We start from the raw sequence: 19,372 nt of genomic DNA on the forward strand, positions 1-19,372 counted from the left end.
CCAACTTTTTAATCTCTAAGCTTTCCTTTCCCCGCAGTCCCGTTTCAACAGCAACAATGGCTGGGTCTATAGATGATCACCCTGAAAGCTCTGAGCGCCGGCGGCGCTCCGTGAACTCACCCTCAGATCAGACCCATGAACGCCGACGACGAGATGCGCCTCAAGACGACCACTATTCGAGCTCAAGACGACGCGATGAAGACCGCCGGAGCTCTCACCGTGAAAGTTCTCGACGCAGATCATCCCGCAGCCCAGCTGAAAGAACTAGCGGCCGAAGTGATCGTGATCGGCCTCGTCGCGAGCGCAGAGAGCGATCAACAAGCTCAGCTGGTGAAGACCGCCGGAGACACAGACACCGCAGCCACCGACACCGTGATACCCGCCGCGAAGATGAAGGACGATCGTCTCGGAGGCATCGGGATGCGCGATCACGCTCTCGCTCTCGCTCACCCCGAAAATCACGCAGCCCTCCACCACAAGCATTGGAACGGCGTGGCCCCCTCCCCTCGCAGTCCGACGCATTCACCGATGTGGCGAACCCTTCAGATGCACCAGTACCAGAAAAACAAAAGCCAAACTTCAATGCTACTGGTAGACTCGCAGCCGAAAGCAATACAATTCAAGTCCAGGGCGGTACGGAGATAGTTCTGAAATACCATGAGCCTCCAGAGGCGCGCAAGCCGCCCTCCAAAGAAGCTTGGAGGATGTATGTGTTCAAAGGACAAGACCTGCTGGAAACGGTTGAATTGGGTGAACGAAGTTGCTGGCTGGTTGGTCGCGAGCGAATGGTGGTCGACTTCCCACTCGATCATCCCAGCTGCTCGAAGCAGCATGCAGTGCTACAATTCCGATTTGTTGAAAAGCGCAACGAATACGGTGATCGCATTGGCAAGGTCAAGCCTTATTTAATTGATCTTGAGAGTGCAAATGGATCGAGCGTTAACGGGGAGACCATCCCTGCTGGTCGCTACGTGGAAGTCATGGACAAGGACGTGATTCGATTCGGGTTGAGTTCGCGTGAATACGTCCTCATGCTGCCTCCTAGCTGAAGAGTGATATTTTAAGCTTTATATAAAACATTGAAGTGCTACGGGTACGACAACTTTGATGAACATCATATGAAAATAATATTACAAATTGAAACACAAGTGATGCAAGCTTGACTCAGTCTTTATGTGCAGACAAATTCGAAGCCCTTCAATCCATGCGGCACCTGGCCCCCCCCTTTTATCTGGCCCATCGCCTACTTTGTCTTTTCCTTAGCCTCGTTCAGTGCTTCTTCTGCCTTGCCCTTGCCTTTGCCTGCATACTCGGCCGCCTCGCCCTTCACCTTGCCTGCATACTCGGACGCCTCGCCCTTCGCCTTTCCTGCATACTGGGATGCCTCGCCTTTCACTTCTTCCCCCTTTTCCCTTGCTTGCTTGGCCCCGGCGCCAACGGCATCCTTAATCTTGTGGGCGGCTTTCTCTGTTGGCAAGGTCATGTTAGAATCAGCCTCTGCATATTGAATCGAACTCTTGTAGATCTATGAGATCACATTGAAGACATACCACCCGTATTGATGCCCTTGACTGCTACATTGGAAACGACCCGGTCGGCTTTCTTCAATGTATCCTTTGTCGCGTCGACAGGTCCCTTGTTGTATGGGGCTGTAGCTGAGATGGAGCGAATTGCCTGGAAGCCAGGTGCAGTTTGTACCGCTACCCGGGTTCTGAGGAGAGGAGCGAATCGTGCTGCAGACATGATTTTGAATGTGATAGTTTAATGTGGTGGTGTGGTAGAAGTTTCCGATAGCTTGGACTAATTGTAATGTGATTGATGAGATATTTTATGGATTTCCCTAGATTACTACGGAGTAGCTTGTTTAAATAGGTTGGAGCTTTAAAATGTGGTTGTATCATACTTGTTTCCTGCTTGGTCGCCTCCGTCAAGTTGGTTGTGGCGACGTCATGAGTATGTAGCGCATCTCTTACGTCGATTGACAGTCAGTCGCAGCCTGATTTTCAAGGCTTCTTTTCCCCAACCTCCCTTTCGGTAGGTGGATCTATACATGTCTAAATCCGGTTTCGAGTATGTCATTTTTGGGGTCACTCATTTCCTGCTAATGGATGCTGAGAGATGTGCGCGACAGCGGCCAACAAGTATAGCTAGAACCCAAATTTTACGACTTGGGAACAAGAAGAATGCTTAAAAATAAACATAGATATCAGATTAATTACATTGTTAGATAGTATATCAAAAGCAACTGGGTCTGCGATGTAATATTCATCATCATCAACTTCGGTTCATTATCGGTCGCATATGCGGTCTTGTCGCGTCTTTTTGGTAGTTTTTCTCTTAGATACCTTCGCCGTCTTCCCAGGCTTTCTAGATAGACAGCAGGAAAATGCCGAGAATGTGTAAAAGGCGTTTCCAATATATATGCTTTAACTTTGTAGAACTTGAGCTCAAAAGATATGCTACACCTACGGCAGGTGTTGGGGTCCAGCGCGCCTACCGGCGGCAGATGAGTGCTACCATGACTGCAAGCTACAACTTTTACCAAGGTCACGTCATACGTATGTATCCAGAAGAAATAAAACAGTAAGTAAAATCAAAGATGTGCGCTACATTCGAATATTTTAGGACTTAGTTTACTCCGCACACTAGTAAACCTCCATCTTTCGAGCAGTCTTTTCAATCCTCTTTCTCGCCCTCTTCTAATCATATAAATCAAATAAGAGCAATGCAGCAAACAGAGCTGGTGAGCTATATAGGGGCTGGCGCGATGGACTCTTAAAACCTGCCGTATATGCGGGCTACAGTGGGATTCTCTAGATCACACTTCCCTGTCTGGACCTTGCTCGAACGGGTCTCCAGGCATATATATATATATGAATGTGATGTGATAATTAGGTAGAATGGGTGGACAGCTAAGCTCAGATTCAAAGATACTCCGAAATATATGACCGAAGTTCAAGCTGGGTTATTTCTGCATCCAAGGTGTCCCGTTTATATTCCGGTACGGCAAGGCTAAATCGCGCTGTGATCACATATTCACACTGAAAAGAGACTAGCTCTTCCGTTGTATATCGTCGAATGCTGAGACAGAGCTCAATGATGGGCGTGAGATGAAGCCACCCTCGATCTATGCCTTGCATTTCTTCTATAGGATCGGTCCACTTTTGGCCTCATAAACCTTTCAATAATCAATAGAATTGACGACAAACTGAAATCACATTCAAGGTTGTACCTTCCAAAATAAGGAGTTCATTTGGGGTGCATATGTAGGTAATTATCTATAGAAGGTTCCGGACCTCATGCCAGCGCTCATGTCAGCGATTATTCTAGCTGTGAGCGTCTGACCTTATGAGGTTTCCTGTGTATCTTTTCCCATCACTTCTTTGTCACCTTGAGCGCACTTCTTCTTGTTCTTGTTTATCTCTCGAACTCTGCGTTGAATTAATACATTTCTACTACGTTGAACTTGCTGTGCAAAGCCGCTCAACAAAATGGAGCTCACAGCCAACTCCAGCCTCGTTAACCTCCCTGAGCAAGAGGAGGGAAACAAGTTGCCCGGTCATGCTTCTTGTGAGCAGGAGAAGGTAGCTCAAACTGCAAAGGCTGAGCTCAATGCCGAGCAGCCAGCGGGCGAGCCTACCACGCCCGAAGGAACTGAGCATCGAAAGGGTCCTCAATTGGCCTTGATTACATTGGCGTTGTGCTTGGGCGTGTTTCTTATTGCTCTTGGTTTGTCTATAGTCCTTTCCCTTGCCTTCTAAACCTTGAAAGATCAATGACTAACGCATATTCTCTTACGCTGTAGATAACTGCATAATTGCCACGGCAATCCCTAAGATCACCGACCAATTCCACAGCCTCGATGATGTTGGCTGGTATGGGAGTGGTATGTCAAAGCACGATGAACCCTAGTTGATGGGTGTGAGCTGATCTTTTTCTTTACTTTTTTCCAGCATACCTTCTCACCTCGGCTTCGCTCCAGCTGCTTTTCGGAAGATTCTACACCTTTTTCAATGTCAAATGGATCTACCTCATCGCAATCGGTGTGTTTGAACTGGGCAGTCTGATCTGCGGTGTGGCTAACAGCAGCCTGACGCTTATCATGGGCCGTGCTATTGCTGGCATTGGATCTGCGGGCGTTTTCTCGGGCTCACTCATCATTATTTCCCACGCCATCGCCCTAGAGAAGCGCCCATTGTACAACGGATTTATCAGTAGCATGTTCGGCATTTCATCTGTGGCTGGCCCTCTGCTTGGCGGACTTTTCACTGACAAAGTGACGTGGCGCTGGTGTTTTTACATCAATCTTCCAATCGGAGCTGTCACTGTTCTGGTGATTGCAATGTTTTTCCCTGCCCCCAACCTGGGTAATAAGAAGTCGACATGGGCGGAGCGCATCAAGAAGTTTGATCCCATGGGTACAGCTCTTTTCCTCCCTGCCATTGTCTGTTTGTTGCTAGCTCTGCAATGGGGCGGCACCATCTATGCCTGGAATAGCTGGCGTATCATTTTGCTGTTTTGCTTCTTTGCTGTGCTCATTCTCCTGTTTTTATTTGTCCAGTACACACAGCAAGACTTTGCTACAGTCCCATCACGCATCTTCTTCCGCCGTACAGTTTGGTCCGCTGCGTTTTACAGTTTCTGCATCGGCTCTGCTTTCCTCTCCTCTGTCTACTACTTACCCCTCTGGTTCCAAGGCGTCAAAGATGCAAGTCCTGTCAGTTCGGGTATCATGAATCTGCCCATGTTGATTTCCGTTGTGGTTACCTCCCTCTTATCTGGAATCATCATCACCCAGGTTGGCTACTATACACCCTTTATGATTCTTGGCACAGTCCTTCTCTCCATTGGCTCCGGTCTCATGAGCATGTTCCAACCAGATACGTCCAAAGCTGTTTGGATCGGGTATCAGATAATTGCCGGTGCCGGCGCAGGTGCCGGTATGCAGCAGTCTATGATCGCTGTCCAGGTTGTCCTTGAGTTTGATGATATACCTACTGGCACAGCTATCATCGTCTTCGCACAGACTCTTGGTGGTGCTCTCTTTGTTTCTATTGGAAACAACGTTTTCAGGAACAAGCTTGTTGAGTATCTCGCCAAGTACATCCCCACCGTGGATCCTGCTTTGATTCTCAAGACTGGCGCCACTGGCCTCCATAGTGTTGTCAACAAGGCTGATCTACCCGGAGTTATCCATGCTTACAATGACGCACTTACCCAGACCTTCATTGTCGGTGCAGCTGCGGCCTCTGTCAGCATTATCGGCGCTTTGTGGGTGGAGTGGAAGAGTGTCAAGGGAAAGAATATTGCGGCGGGAGGAGCCGCATGATTTTCAAGCAACTTCCTCATCCCAACCGGTTCATTCTATGTTGGGCCTGAACTCGTTGAAAGAAATTCCCGTCTAATGGGATTTATGTATTAGACAAATTGAACAATTCATTTCACTATTTTATTATATGTAAATCACAGGTCACACGTAGACAAGTCTCTTGCACAAAGTATGCTTTTTTTGCCGCCTTCACATATACCTCTCCAAAGACCAACTATTCTTGTCATTTTAGTTGAGCTATCCAGCCCCTACCCTGCTTATCGGCCAGTGATAACCCTAAACTGCCACCCGTGGACCTCGGGACCTGGCCAGCCTGGGCAGCTAACCCAATGCGTCTTAGCGTCCTGCCAACCCCAGATAAGCAGCGGAGAACATCGAGTTCCAGGCTGACTTCGCAATATCTTATCCTATGGAACATTCCACTCCTTGAAATGCCAACCAAGCGACGGATTTTGTCCTGCCAGCCGTGTCGGCGCTTGAAGACACGATGCGAGGTTCTTCCGGGTTCAAGGCAGTGTGCTCGATGCATCTCCCTAAGGTAGGTGGCCTAATAGAATCCAATCATTTATTGAGGATTGTTGGGGGTTAATCGGACACAAAATAGGCTTGAATGCTCTCTTCCATCCACGTCTTCTATCACTAGCCCAGAATCAAGCTCTATCGGCAGACCAGAGAGGACTCCTGACCAGCATCTTGGATGTCATTGTGCACACAGGTATTTCTAATTTCACTTGTATAGAACAACGCTGATTACTAACCGATAAGCACCAGACTTGATGCTATCGAAGCCTCACTCTCTGAGATGAAAGAATTACTAAAAGCTCACCTTCTCAGCAATGACCGGTCAATGCCAAGAGATCTTATCAATGAAATGGGCGGAACGAGCAGTAATTTAAAACCGAGAACAGATATCAATGATAGCAAAGCCACTATGCACGTGCCCTCAGAGGCAGATATATCGGCGACCACCGACATCCAACCAGCACCAATCACAGTGGTCCGCCACGTGGGGAGTCTAATCACGGAGCCCGTCACAACCGGGGAGAACAACTCCCTTCGTGGAAATATGACTGAAATGGGCTTGGACTCGGACAGTTTTGCCAGTGTTTTCCAGCACGGCTTTGAGCAGATAGCATCCTGGTACCCATTTCCGAATGAGACCCTGACAGATCTCAAACAAAACCATCCTCTGCTATTTGCTGTGTGTCTTCTAGCAGGGATCAGAGCAACGGCCGGTCTAAACCGCACCAACTTGCACATAACCCTTTATACGTTGGTCAAGACCCACTTGGGCATGAAGACTCTAGATACGCCCATTGATATCTCCACCATACACGCCATGCTTATCTTCAGTGCCTGGAGTTTTGGGCCTCTTGTGCCAGGTGGGAGGTATATTGATAGCTGGCTGATGAGCAGCACTACCATCACCCACTGCATGCTCAGCTTTCCTCTATCTGAGCTTGTCTCCCAAGTCGGCTTGTACGATGAAACAAATCGGAACATGTGCAGAATGTGGATTCAGGCGTCACTGGTGCATCTGAAGTACGTACCATTCAAAGTTACAGTGGTGAACCGCTTCTGGAATGTGGACAACAAAGCTGATTAGGTTTCAAGATACGCAATTGGCACCGGTCGGCCATCGGTGGTTTCATGCGACCGTCTTCATAAGTGGACGGAGATTGTCAAATACCCTGGGTTTGAAACGTTCGACCACATCATTGCCGCAGAGCTTAAGCTATATATTCACCTGTACGAAGCCATCTATCACACCGTCAGTTCAGTCCCCGAGGCCTGGGAGAATGTGAACAGATGGGGACGCAAATATCTCGGAGGTAAGCATTTCAATCTAACCGTGTTGGAGTGTTATTCCCATGCTGACCTTCAAACACAGACGGCAATAATACACTAAGATGGGCGCACTGTTGCGCCTCCCTAATTTTATCTCGATGGGAACTGGCAAAGCAGAATCAAACCATGTCTCCGAACTCGCTGATGCGCAATGAGCGTATCAGTGAGCTGACTCAAACGGTCATCCGTCATGCTCAGCTGGTACTGAGAGAGATCTTTGTCCTCTGCACTTCCGAGACTGCATTTGTGAGACCGACATACGACTACCTGCTTACCGCATACGCGGGCGTCACTCTGGCAGAGTACTGCGCGAGTATAACAGATGTGCACGCAACATATACATTGATGGAAGATGTTCGGACGCAGGCTAGGATTCCCAAGAGTATTGAGGGGGTGTTTAGTTGGGCAACCAACGTTGTGCAGAAGAACGCAAAGGATCTTTTGGATTCGAAAGTGGCAGTAATTCCCGAAGACACCTTTTATTCATATCCAGGGTCGGTCGCAGATTGGGCGCCGTTTCGCTTTATTGACTCGATGCCCACTTCTGATTGGGATGGAATGAATGGCTCTATGCATCAATTTTGAAATATATAGAAATGGCGTTGTCTGTTATTTGACGGTAGATTAAATTGGAATACATATCTCTCTGAGTCAACATTATCTTTAATCAGAAATGGGCTTCCCGTGTGCGAGCTCAAGACGGTTTCGATGCCACTATACCTGAAAGTTAGACGCGTCCAATACCGGAAAAAATTATAGATGGGGATAAGAATTACCTTTCCACAAGAGATAGGCCCATAAAGCGCAGGATGATCCTCATCAACACACGAAGGCACAACCTTACAAACCGAATCGGGATTGAACCCCAGGAAGAAAGGCATCGAGTACCTGGAGCTAGGCTGACGATTGTAGACCCTATGCACCGTGGACTTAAACCTATTATTCGAAAGACGCTGGAGGAAATCGCCAATATTAACCACTAGCGTGCCAGCTATCGGCCGAGCATCGAGCCACTCGTCACTGGCAGATAGTACCTGCAAACCACCAGACATATCCTGCCACAGAAGAGTGACGCACTGGATATCAGTATGGGAGCCGATCCCGACATCGACATCCCCATTGCTTTCCTCGAGTGCATCAGCTGGTGTAGCGGGATAGTGTACGTAAAGCCCGTCTGCACCGGGGTTCGTGGTCACCGAGTCAAAGTAATCTTCCGGCATGTCTAGAGCGAGAGCAAAGATACGAATCATCTTGCGCGCGAGCGTGAGGCGACGCTCATAGAATTCAATTGTTGTTTCCTGGAATCCAGGGAGATGGCTTGTTGTATCCCAAGCGAAGTCATCTTCGCTGGACAGCGTCTCCCTGCCGGGGACAGTTGGATCATTCTTGCGATTATAGCGCAGAGAGAATGTCTCTTTGCGATCTGAGCATGTTTGTCAGTTATTGGTAATATAACAAGGATACACCTGGCCAGATGGGGCTGGAGGGGTGCCTACCCCTTGTTTCGGTTTTGTTAATTTGGGTAGTCCCTAGCCCATGCCATCCATCAGCGTTCTTTTGAATCTTGCTTGAAGCTAGCTGTTTCTTTTCGATCGGCTGGCCGAAGAAAGCTTGTGCTTGGGATAGGGCATTCTGGATGAGCTCTTCTGAGATCCCGTGGTTTTTGATATAGAAGAAGCCCGTGCTCTCGGCTGCTGTTCTGACTTTGGACGCGAGGGCCTTTCTCGCTTCTAGATCCCCGTCAATAGAAGCGAGATCTATGATCGGAATCTCATCCTCGGTTGATGGGCGCGGAGGAGCAGTGGACACTCGGCGGAATTCTGGGCCGTTGAGCGTCAAAAGTTCGACTTGAGTGTACTCGAGCAGGGTTGTCATGATTAGTGTGATAGATGGCCAATACCAAGTCGAGGATGGTCGTGAATTTATCCATCGTTCTTCTCCCCGCAATATGCTCGGAACATTGGAATGTCAAGTCCACCGCTAACCGTCGGATAAGCGTTGCGACGGCAATCCCCGGGCTATCTCCATTCGCCCACATGCAAATGTGGTTGGCTCAAAAGATAAGCCGAGATACGTTACTTTTGTTACATTTGCTTTTTATTGTTGTGAGGAGAGATAGCATCGTCGACGCCTCTCGGGATAGTGAAGGGTGTTTTTCACCCAGTGGACAAGTGCGGATGACTCCTTATCTGTCCATTGGCCGCTTCAAAATGCCTAAATAGCTCTGAAAAGCACGATATATCCTGCACGTCCTTCTCCGCCATCCTTTCCCCCTTTATTCAAGTTTCAGGGTTCGCCACTAAGATCAGCACTCAAATCCAACCATCTTTATCTTTTTACCTTTTCTCCACACTCTATCTACCCCACCAACCCAGTATACAACTTCAATTATGTCTAAACTATCGCGGCTGCATGAGCTCCTACTAGTGAAAAGAACTCAACGAGATGGCATCGATCGCCCAGTTGATATGCTGGACAATGACTCAATCCGACCGACACCACTAAAGGATCGAACATGGACCCAACTCACCTATATCATGTTCTGGTTCTCTGCGACGGCGAACGTCAGCAATTTGTACACAGCTTCCACGGGAATGGCTATGGGACTGACCATGTGGGAAGCAATCGGATGCTCCTTCGGTGGTCAGATCCTTGCTGGTGCCTTGATGGCTATCAACGGGCGTGCTGGTGCCATGTATCGCATTCCGTTCCCCGTTCTTTGTCGTTCCAGCTTTGGACATTGGGGAGCACTGTGGCCGACTTTTAATCGTGCGGTCATGTCAATTGTATGGAACGGTGTCAATACTGTACAGGGAGGGCAATGTTTATAGTGAGTTTTGCTTTTTCTTGTTAATCTCGCTCTTTCACCGGGTGAGCGAAGCACGGTAAGTGTGGTTTATTGACGTTCTTTTATAGTGTCTTTCTCCATGCTATATTCCCTTCTATTGCAAATATCCCGAATCACATGGGACATAAGTCGGCTTTGACTTCAGGACAGATGATGTGTTTCTTCATTTATTGGTACAATGGCTAGTGACTCAATGCTTGATCTATTGCTAACTAATCTCAATAGGCTTATCAATTGCGCATTTTTGGTGGTGCCCGTACCAAAGATGAAGTCTCTGGTCTATATCAAAGTCGTGGTCTACTTTGGCGCAGCCTTTGCTATGCTGGGATGGACTGTGTCTCTCGCCGGTGGCTCTCTGAAGACAATCAATGCGCCCTCGAAGGTTCACGGCTCCGAGAAAAGTTTTCTCATTTTCAGGTTCCTCTTCTTGGGACTCGCAAGTTGCGGAACCTTTATCTCCAACGCGTCTGATCTCCAGCGATATGCTAGAAAGCCCAATGACGTCCTCATCGGCCAGTTCATCAGCTTTCCGCTGTCCAACTTTTTGGTTGCCATTTTGGGAAATCTTATCGCATCAGCTAGCAAAGCTATCTTTGGAGAGGTTTGTTATATCGAATGGCTTGTTTAAACCTTTGTACTAACTAAATTATCTAGCTCATCTGGAGCCCGCTTAATTTCTTGGACAAATTGATGGAAGGAGAGCGATACACCTCTGGCAACCGCGCAGCCTGTGCCTTCATTTCTCTGGCATTCGTTTATTCGACTGTCTTCTCTGCCATTTTCGAGAATTCTATCCCGTAAGTATCCCCTCATATCGCACATTTCTATTTCAAATGCTAACAATCCTCAGTGCGGGTAACGACATTGCAGCCCTGCTGCCAAAATACATTTCAATCAAACGAGGATTCTTCATCTGTGCCGGTAAGAAAAGAAGAAAAGACCTTTAATAATCTCACTTGCCTGAACCCAAAACTAACAAACTCACTAGTCCTCTCCTTTGCCATCTGCCCCTGGTATCTCCTCGCATCAGCCTCAATCTTCATCACATTCCTCTCCTCCTACCAGATCTTCCTATCAGCAATTACTGGAATTCTCATCTGCGATTACTACCTTATTCGCCGAGGGCTGCTCAACATTCCAGCCCTGTATGTCACAAGCCCAAGTCCGTACCGATACTTCCACGGATTCAACCCGCGAGCATTCTTGGCCTACGTTATTGCGATTGCGCCCAACTTCTATGGGTTCCTTCACCAGATGGGTGTCAAGGCCCCTCTAGGTATCCAGCGATTCTACTATATCGCTTACCCTACTGGTCTGATCATCGCATTTGTCGTTTATTACGTGTCATGTTTGGCCTCCCCCCCGGCTGATATGAAGGAGGCATCCGGATGGATAGAACCAAAAGACTTTGTGGAGGATAATGATGCTTCCGGGAGTGATGGATATACTATTAATGCTGTTGAGCCCGACTTTGCGGAGAAGGGGAATGTTGCGGTTACTACCGCAGCTCATGGTGGAAAGGGTTCATTCTAATGAGATATGTCTTGTTGAATTTTCTGGGGTGCCTATATTGCAGAAGGAAGCATGATTAATATTTTGGTGCTATAGCTTAATGTCTACGACCGGAGCCCATATACACAGAATTTGAGGCGTTTCATTTTCATCTATACAATTCGTTGGTAAAGCTCGGTTTATATCGCCACGAGCTGCGTAATGATGAGCCAGTTATCAGGTAACGGATCCTGATACGCTTCTACTACATATTTCAGCATTGGAGTTTGCAATGGGTATCGATCTACTTTGTACATATACTACGCGAGGGCAATGTGATGACCCGTAACAAAATTGAAATGTGCCGAGTGCATTATTGTTGATTTCAAGATGTGAGGTTTCTGGAGATAGTTTCGGGTCTTGTGGCAATTTGAGATCTAGCGCTGTAGATAACATACATATGACGTTATATCTTGGATGAAGTATAAAACATCTTGGTAATTGCACTTCCAAATATCCAGATACTTTCAAGGAATCTTCAATATTCTTTTTTTATACCCGGGTTAGTCCCTTAAAATGCCCTTTGGAACTCTCTCCGTCAATGGCAATGCGGTTCCTCAATTTGCTCCTCCATACTCGATAAATACTCAGAGCTTCAGCGACGTCACCCTTATTACGATTCCTTACCGGGTCACCGCTGCAAGTATTCGTCATTTGGTTCCAGACGTCCTCGAGCTGGAAAATGAGCCATTAGTCTCTGTTATGCTAGTCGACTATAGAATGAGCACCTTCGGCGCATATAAAGAGTATGTTCACTCTGTCGAAGTGACTTACAAAGGCAAAGTCTTCGGCTACTATCTCTCTTTGATCATGAACAGCGACTCCTCCATCTTCTGCGGCCGTGAGCAATACGGCTACCCTAAGCGTTACGGACACGTTTCCCTCATCGCGGACACCGGATCACACATCGTACGGGGCCATGTCGAGAGACCGGTGGGACAGAAGATCGTCAACCTTGATTTTGCGCCCTCAAGCCTCCTTCCCACTGCGTCTCAGACCAACCCGGGATTGAATCTTCGTGTCATTCCCTCTGCGCTGCCAAATCAGCCGCCGTCGGTTAAAGAGCTGGTGCCTGCCATCACGGACATCCACCCGAAGGAGATCTACGGTGGGACTGGGTCTGTTTCTTTCCCTGAGCCTTCTGCGTTGAATCCTCTGCATGAACTGGAAATTCTCCCATACGAGCCTGCTGTGATGCTCCGTGGAGCGACGGGTGTACTCAATCAGCCCACTGAGGTGTTTGAGCTGTAAATAATGGTTGCTCAATGTACAGGGGTGCTTTAAAGATCTCATTTACAGGTGCCGGGCGCGTTTTCCATTTGATGTGTAAAAGGTCAAGTTCTCATTATTGTTGAAGCCCGCACTTCTCATCCCTAACACGGTTTGTTAACCGTCCATAAACTATTTATATTACTCTAAAGCGTTTCTACCTCGAAGGGGAGAAGTTTATTGTCTACGCAATAAGGCTAGCTTTTCATATCACATAATTCACTATTTCGCAAAGCCTTGTTCGGATAGACAGGAGAAACCGCACCCTGTACCGAGGGTCCGTTTTAGCAAATGAATGAAAATTCTCTTGCCTGCCCCATAATTTAGGAATGAGACCGGATAGTCGATCTATTTGTGGGTTCTAGGATGCCTATTCACTAATGCCTTAGATGAACTAACGGATAATTGTATGTATTGAATATGTCAAGGAACTGCGTTTTGTCTACAGCGGTGGTGTATCGGCCAAGATACTTCCCATCATCCTATACTAGCGATCAGTAAGGAGCCCCAAACATCGAAAAGAGCAAAAGACGACTTACATAGCGGGGTACCGGGCCCCAGAAATCTCCGTTCGCTCTACCAAGTCCCGGATATCCTGCACCTCCTTGTCCGTCAGCTCCACTCGAGCAGACTTAGTGTTCTCATCAACCCTTTTGGTTGACCTGGTCCCTGGGATGGGGAAAATATCGGGTCCCTGGGCAAGCAGCCATGCAATAGCAACCTGTGAAGGGGTAATTCCATGCGCCTGAGCCACACTCTTCAGCCCTTCCACCAGCTCCAAGATCTTGGGGAAGTTCTCCTCTGAGTACTTAGGCGCCATGCGACGGAAGTCCCCCTCGGGGAAATCAGCGGGAGAATTAATCTCTCCAGTCAATATTCCACGGCCAACGGGGCTATAGGCCACAACCGCAATACCCAACTCGTGGCAGGTCTTCAGAAGGTTAACTGAAGGCGACTCGACGTCCAGTGCAAATGCACTATACTCCACTTGGTATGCGGTGATCGGATGGACGGCATGGGCTCGACGGAGAGTTGCTTCTGAAACTTCAGACAGGCCGAGGTATCGGATCTTTCCTTGACTGCATGCTCAACTGTTAGTGATGCACTGATGCAGTGTAATTGGAGAAGGGGGCAAGGACAAGGGCGGGGACCCACTTCTTCAACTCCACCATAGCTGTGACAGTCTTCTCAATAGGCGTCACTCCATCCGCCCGGTGGCAGTAATACAAGTCGATAGTGTCAACACCAAGTCTCTCAAGGCTTTTCGCGCAAGCCTGCTTGACATATTCGGGATCAGAGCGGACAGACAATCCCACCTTCGGGTCCCGCTGGACAGCAAACTTGGTAGCAAGGAAAATGTCGTCGCGCTTGCCAGAGCGCTTGAACCATTCACCAACAATATCTTCGCTATCAGCATACACATCGGCAGTATCCCAGAACCACTGTCCAGTGGCATGCGCATGCTCCAGAAAAGCGACCTTTTCATCGAGGGAGCCCGCTGGACCGTAGATTCCACCGATGCTCATCAGGCCCAAGCCCACAGCAGGCACCTTAGGGCCGTTGCGACCAAGAGCTCGAATTGGAATAGACATTGCTGCGTGGAGATTGCAAGATATGTATCCAAAGGAAAATGCTAATGAACAGAAGAAATTACACTTTGGAGGGACTCTTTAAATATGTTCCCACGGGGAATTGAGTAATCTCTGTAATGTCGTGATTAGTTGGATTAAACAAATTTATGAACATAATTAAAGGAAGCACATAGTTATTCACCAATGATGTAACTATACACAAGTTGTACGGAGTTAAGACCGGATTTAACAGACCTGCAGGAGTCTACATTGACGCACCAAAGAAGCTTAGTCCAGTGTGTAGTTAACAAAAAGGGGTGTGCAAATAGTAACCTTCATGTATCTTGTTTCTATGGTTGACGGCTCGCACTTCTCTCTCATGCCAAACTTCCATTTCATGACTCGTAAAGCTCCCTAAACGCACTTTTCGTTTAAAGAAGTACCTCTGGTGTATCAAATTCAATCAGCTCGCCATTCTGTATCATAGCGATGCGGTCAAAGTCAAGGATGGTCTCGAGTCGATGAGCAACAGCCAAGATCGTGCAGTCCGCAAAATCTTCACGAACAACTCGTTGCATCAACGCGTCGGAAACAATATCCACATTACTTGACATTTCGTCGAGAATCACGATTTTACTTTTGCGCAAAAGGGCTCGTGCAAGACAAAAGAGTTGTCTTTGACCATGAGAGAAAAAATTGGCATCTAGGGGGGCGTTGAATCCGCCTTTCCTCTCAACAATATCCCACAGTTCAACGCGACGAAGAGCGCGCTCAATCTCCTGAAGGCTGTTGACATTGGATGGATCAATATTGGCACGAACAGTACCGTGTGTGAAAAAAGGCTCCTGTGGAATGGCATTAAGAGCTGCACGTGTAATCTGCCGTGGGATGTGTGCGATATCCACACCGTCAATCAGAATCCGACTTTGTGACTCGATTTCCAGCAGTCGGAACAGGGTTGCTAGAAGCGAGCTTTTGCCGCTGCCACTGCGACCACATATCCCGATCTTTTCACCAGGTTGGATCAGTAGGTTCAGATTGCGAAGTACGTGTGGTTGATCCTCCCCTGCCTTGTAAGATGCGTAGACATTCTGAAACTCGATTGCACCCTTAGATGGCCAGGAGGACAAATCAAAGTTCATAGCCTGGAGTCCTTCGTTCTCGGCTGGCTGGTTTTCCGAGGCGGTATGAGTAACAAAGTCTCGAATTCGAGCGATAGCCCCGAGGGAAGTCTCAAGCTCTGCCCAATTTCGTAGAATCTGTGAAAGTGACTGGCTGAAAGTGATGACATTAAGAATGGCGAGACCGACATATCCAGTGCCAACCGCACTTCGCAACTTGACGACGAGAGCCATCAGAATAGCACCGAGGATAGCCACAGACAGATCCAGTGCTAGTTCCAGCCATCTCTGAATACAGAAAAGCAAATAAAATGGTTTCTGCGACGCGTCAAGTAAGGCTAGATTCTGGTCTTCGAATGCAGACGCCCAGCCGAAGGCACGGATTGTCACTAGGCCTGATAGGCTCTCAATAAATTGGGAGAATAGCGGCGATTTTGCCTCGAGGTCTAGAAGGCGCATTTGGCGTGATGTGCGCAGGTAGAACTTCTGCAGCATCCACAAAAACAGGAAAAACGGTGGTACCACAGCGGCAAAGTATCGAGCAGATATACACATCATGATAGCGGACATGAGTCCACCTGATAGAGAGAATATAAAATCGAGCGCTGAGTAAGGTAAATCATGATCAAATAAGGTCATATCTTGGCTGAATCTGATCATAGTTGTATGGTTAGCGGTAATCTAGCATACTTCAAGCTGAATTTCTTGAACCCAGTTAAGCTTACCTGTTCATAGTGGTGCCAGTATCAACTGAAGTGAAAAAAGACAAGGGTGCATGCATAACCGAATTTAGAAGACGCTTGTGTAGAGTTTCAGCGCTTTTGGGCGCAAAGAACATGAATAAATGGTAGGATCCACCCACAAGCGCGAAGGCCGTTATTATTGACACCAAGGCGTATAGACCTAGGTAGAAGGGGTTCACAGCACTACCATGTGTTGCCAATGCGCTCACCCAAGATTTGACTAGCAATTCGCTCAGCTTTGGTGACACTCCTTCAAGGACAAAGAACGTCATCCAAAAAGCACTGGATGCCCAATGCACAGAGCCAAAGTAATATAAGTAAAGAGAAAAGTCTCCATTTTGCCTGGTCAATTCTCCTTCCATGGCATCATGGTTTCTTTGATCGGAGCTATCGAGTACGGGGTTTGTAGCCTCTTGTTGTTGGGGGTTCACTTTGTCATTTGCCTGTGATTTGTACTGTGCTTTCAAGTGGGCTAGATAGCCACCGCTGGCTTTAAGCTCTTCCAGGGTGCCCTGCTCTGCAATAGAGCCATCGCCTTTCATAGCCACAATATGATCCGCATAAGAAAGTCGGTGCACGGCGTGCGTAGATAGCAACACCGTCGTACCTAGTCGACGAAAAAGTCACTTTCTCGCAAAAAGGCCTTTAAAGATATGCTCCTCGGTGTCAGTGTCAAGGCCCGACAAGATATCATCCAAAATTATAACATTTTTGCATGCGTAAACAGCACGAGCCAGGGCAAGTCGTTGTTTTTGTCCCCCGGACAAAGAAATTCCCGAAGAACCAACTTTTGTCGCTAGAAATTGGAATGAAGATAAGCAATAACACAGAAAGTTCTTGGAATAAAAACTCACAGTGGCCATTTGGGAGGTTTGCAACATCCTGATCCAATCCACAGGCGCTGACAACCTCACGATACCATGTCTCCGTATAATTCGAGACACCCAGGATATTGTCCCTGAATGAAGTGTTGCGGATCCAGGGTGTTTGATCTACGAATGCTGTATCTCGGTATTTCGTATATAGAAACCCTTGTGTTGATGGTGTTTCTCCCAGAATTCCTTTCATGAGAGTGCTCTTACCACATCCTGTTGAGCCAATAATAAAACAAAATTGTCCTTTTTGAACGGTCAAATTGATATCGTGGACCGCGAAAGCTGCATGGTTGCCCCATGCGAAGCTCACGTCTCGGGCGGTAATTACTTCCGATACTGAGCTTTGCCTCAATGGACAGAGATCTGAGAGTTCTAGCCCTTCCAAGCTTGGCTGAATCCGTTGTGTTGTGGGTGAAGAATCTTCCAAATTCATGCGATGATCACGTCTACCCTCTGACTGAAGGAACTTTTGGACGCGATTGAAAGATGCTAGAGCAGTGTTCATAGCGGGAATAGCTCGTATGAATGTATTAATAGGCCCAGCCAAAAGCGAAATCAGGGATAAGGTCGTGTAAACCGAATTCACGTTCAAAGAATGACCCTTTTGCGGAATAGTTGCAAAGATAGCGAACGTCAAGGGTGGAGCAAGAAATCTGAGACTGTTTGCAAGAAAGACACGCAAAACAAGCAACCTACGAAAGAGCTCTGCCTCCTGAAGCTCACTCACCCTCAGCCCTTGGACAATACCCACAAGCCAATCAGTGAAGCCAAGCATCTTGACAGATTTCATAGACCCCAAAATAGTGGACGTGACATCAACTCGAGTTTGAATGCTCTTCATCCATATTCTTTGGGCACGTCTCATGGATTTTGCCATGGAAATAATAGCGACTGTGGATATAAGTGATAGAATAGCTGGCACGAGCGCCACGATTCCCAGTTGGCGAGTCAAGAGATAGATAACAATGACTAGCTCAAGGGGTACTCCCCAGAGATCATTGATCAATTGGAAACCATCACAAATGGCTTGAACATCACTAGACATCAGAGTCACTGCAACTGATTCATCGAGGGCTGTGACGCTGAGATCGAGCGTTTTGGAATAAATAATGCTCACCAAACTACCACGGACGCTTGTCACGAAGCGAAATGTCATGTGGTAGAAGACGCCATTCGAAACCGCGACACCAAGAAGTACTATAAAAAAGGCGCCTGTGAGGCCCCAGCCAATGCTGTCCGGCTGGCCCTGGTCGTTTGCGAAAGCAATCGTGCGCGTGAGCAGGAAAGGCTGAGCATATCTAAAGCCCATTTGCAACAAACGCGGAACGACACAAAAAAGCAATGGCTTTGTATTCGCACGTAACACTGCCCAGAAAAAAGCTCTTGGTTTATGTTGTGTTGCAGCACTCCACGCATTCTTCATTCGCTGTTGGAGAACCGTGGAGGACATTTCACTATCGATCGGATACAGATCGTGATTTTGAAGAACACGCTGGAATACAGATGTCATGAGTTGGTTGAGCCAGAAGAAAAACGATTTACTGTAAATGCCGCTTGTTTCTTCGGGCGACAAATCACGATATGGTCCTAATAGCAGCTTTCGCTTTTCGACTGCTTCAGTAAGAAGAACCATCACCTTGATGCCTATCATGCTGGAAAATATCCCGGCAATGGATCTGTTGTTCGAAGCAAGGAATAGCGTTCGCAGGCGAGCAATGTCGAATATTAGAGTGATGAGGATGTAACCGTTAATAATGGGTGATGGGCGAATAGAACGTAAATGCTCGAGCCGCGAAAGCAGACATAAACCTAGACTGGCGATAAAAGCCAGTGCAGACTCGGCGATAGTAGCAGACGTGCGTAGCGATGAATTCAAAACACGTAGGATCAACAGCGCCATATGGATTGCGGCAAACATGGCCAAGAAGACTGATTTACTCTCGCGCAAAAATCCCCCCGGGGATACTTTTGGCCGCTGGCCATAGAGGCTTATGATGCGGTATGGTAGGCTCAGTAAGAGAAGAGCCGATGGTAGTAAAGAGAGAATAGTGTCTTCGAAAAGTGGCGTAAAGTCAAAGTTGATAGAAGTAGCAGAGCCAAACGAATCCAAGCTAGGCCGAGTGACTGGCAGAAAGGAACCATTTGACAGGTCACGAATGACAAGTCCGGACATTGTTTAAGAGTTGATTCGCAGCGCTAATAGTAGTAGACAAAGCG

General features: G+C 47.6%; 10 protein-coding genes across 10 annotated transcripts; 5 read left to right on the forward strand and 5 right to left on the reverse strand.

Moving 5' to 3' along the window:
• Positions 1-135: 135 nt before the first annotated feature.
• Positions 136-1,049, forward strand: PEX2_008950 (putative FHA domain protein SNIP1; the record flags this gene model as incomplete). Its single annotated transcript, XM_016738172.1, has 2 exons — positions 136-591; positions 630-1,049. 2 exons carry the CDS (start codon positions 136-138, stop codon positions 1,047-1,049), a joined length of 876 nt encoding a protein of 291 aa, XP_016594281.1.
• Positions 1,050-1,243: 194 nt separating this feature from the next.
• On the reverse strand, positions 1,244-1,743 carry PEX2_008960 (uncharacterized protein; the record flags this gene model as incomplete). The annotated part of the gene is made up of 2 exons (XM_016738173.1): positions 1,244-1,467; positions 1,551-1,743. 2 exons carry the CDS (start codon positions 1,741-1,743, stop codon positions 1,244-1,246), a joined length of 417 nt encoding a protein of 138 aa, XP_016594282.1.
• A 1,181-nt stretch (positions 1,744-2,924) lies between these two features.
• PEX2_008970 (uncharacterized protein) lies at positions 2,925-3,140 on the reverse strand (the record flags this gene model as incomplete). The annotated part of the gene is made up of 1 exon (XM_016738174.1): positions 2,925-3,140. One exon carries the CDS (start codon positions 3,138-3,140, stop codon positions 2,925-2,927), a length of 216 nt encoding a protein of 71 aa, XP_016594283.1.
• A 351-nt stretch (positions 3,141-3,491) lies between these two features.
• PEX2_008980 (MDR family MFS transporter) lies at positions 3,492-5,329 on the forward strand (the record flags this gene model as incomplete). The annotated part of the gene is made up of 3 exons (XM_016738175.1): positions 3,492-3,729; positions 3,806-3,886; positions 3,954-5,329. 3 exons carry the CDS (start codon positions 3,492-3,494, stop codon positions 5,327-5,329), a joined length of 1,695 nt encoding a protein of 564 aa, XP_016594284.1.
• An 847-nt stretch (positions 5,330-6,176) lies between these two features.
• On the forward strand, positions 6,177-7,762 carry PEX2_008990 (uncharacterized protein; the record flags this gene model as incomplete). Its single annotated transcript, XM_016738176.1, has 3 exons — positions 6,177-6,871; positions 6,944-7,161; positions 7,221-7,762. The coding sequence occupies 3 exons, from the start codon at positions 6,177-6,179 to the stop codon at positions 7,760-7,762; spliced, it is 1,455 nt and encodes a 484-aa protein (XP_016594285.1).
• Positions 7,763-7,840: 78 nt separating this feature from the next.
• On the reverse strand, positions 7,841-9,052 carry PEX2_009000 (isopenicillin N synthase family dioxygenase; the record flags this gene model as incomplete). The annotated part of the gene is made up of 3 exons (XM_016738177.1): positions 7,841-7,891; positions 8,026-8,600; positions 8,674-9,052. The coding sequence occupies 3 exons, from the start codon at positions 9,050-9,052 to the stop codon at positions 7,841-7,843; spliced, it is 1,005 nt and encodes a 334-aa protein (XP_016594286.1).
• Positions 9,053-9,567: 515 nt separating this feature from the next.
• Positions 9,568-11,558, forward strand: PEX2_009010 (Permease, cytosine/purine, uracil, thiamine, allantoin; the record flags this gene model as incomplete). The annotated part of the gene is made up of 5 exons (XM_016738178.1): positions 9,568-10,005; positions 10,252-10,626; positions 10,680-10,822; positions 10,876-10,946; positions 11,014-11,558. 5 exons carry the CDS (start codon positions 9,568-9,570, stop codon positions 11,556-11,558), a joined length of 1,572 nt encoding a protein of 523 aa, XP_016594287.1.
• Positions 11,559-12,092: 534 nt separating this feature from the next.
• Positions 12,093-12,827, forward strand: PEX2_009020 (acetoacetate decarboxylase family protein; the record flags this gene model as incomplete). The annotated part of the gene is made up of 1 exon (XM_016738179.1): positions 12,093-12,827. The coding sequence occupies one exon, from the start codon at positions 12,093-12,095 to the stop codon at positions 12,825-12,827; it is 735 nt and encodes a 244-aa protein (XP_016594288.1).
• Positions 12,828-13,287: 460 nt separating this feature from the next.
• On the reverse strand, positions 13,288-14,437 carry PEX2_009030 (Aldo/keto reductase; the record flags this gene model as incomplete). The annotated part of the gene is made up of 3 exons (XM_016738180.1): positions 13,288-13,327; positions 13,385-13,924; positions 14,001-14,437. The coding sequence occupies 3 exons, from the start codon at positions 14,435-14,437 to the stop codon at positions 13,288-13,290; spliced, it is 1,017 nt and encodes a 338-aa protein (XP_016594289.1).
• A 410-nt stretch (positions 14,438-14,847) lies between these two features.
• PEX2_009040 (ABC transporter, integral membrane type 1) lies at positions 14,848-19,328 on the reverse strand (the record flags this gene model as incomplete). Its single annotated transcript, XM_016738181.1, has 3 exons — positions 14,848-16,189; positions 16,263-16,887; positions 17,135-19,328. 3 exons carry the CDS (start codon positions 19,326-19,328, stop codon positions 14,848-14,850), a joined length of 4,161 nt encoding a protein of 1,386 aa, XP_016594290.1.
• Between the last annotated feature and the right edge of the window lie 44 nt (positions 19,329-19,372).

The sequence above is a fragment of the Penicillium expansum genome (assembly GCF_000769745.1).
Source record: "Penicillium expansum strain MD-8 chromosome Unknown contig25, whole genome shotgun sequence".
Classification (NCBI taxonomy): Eukaryota; Fungi; Ascomycota; class Eurotiomycetes; order Eurotiales; family Aspergillaceae; genus Penicillium; species Penicillium expansum.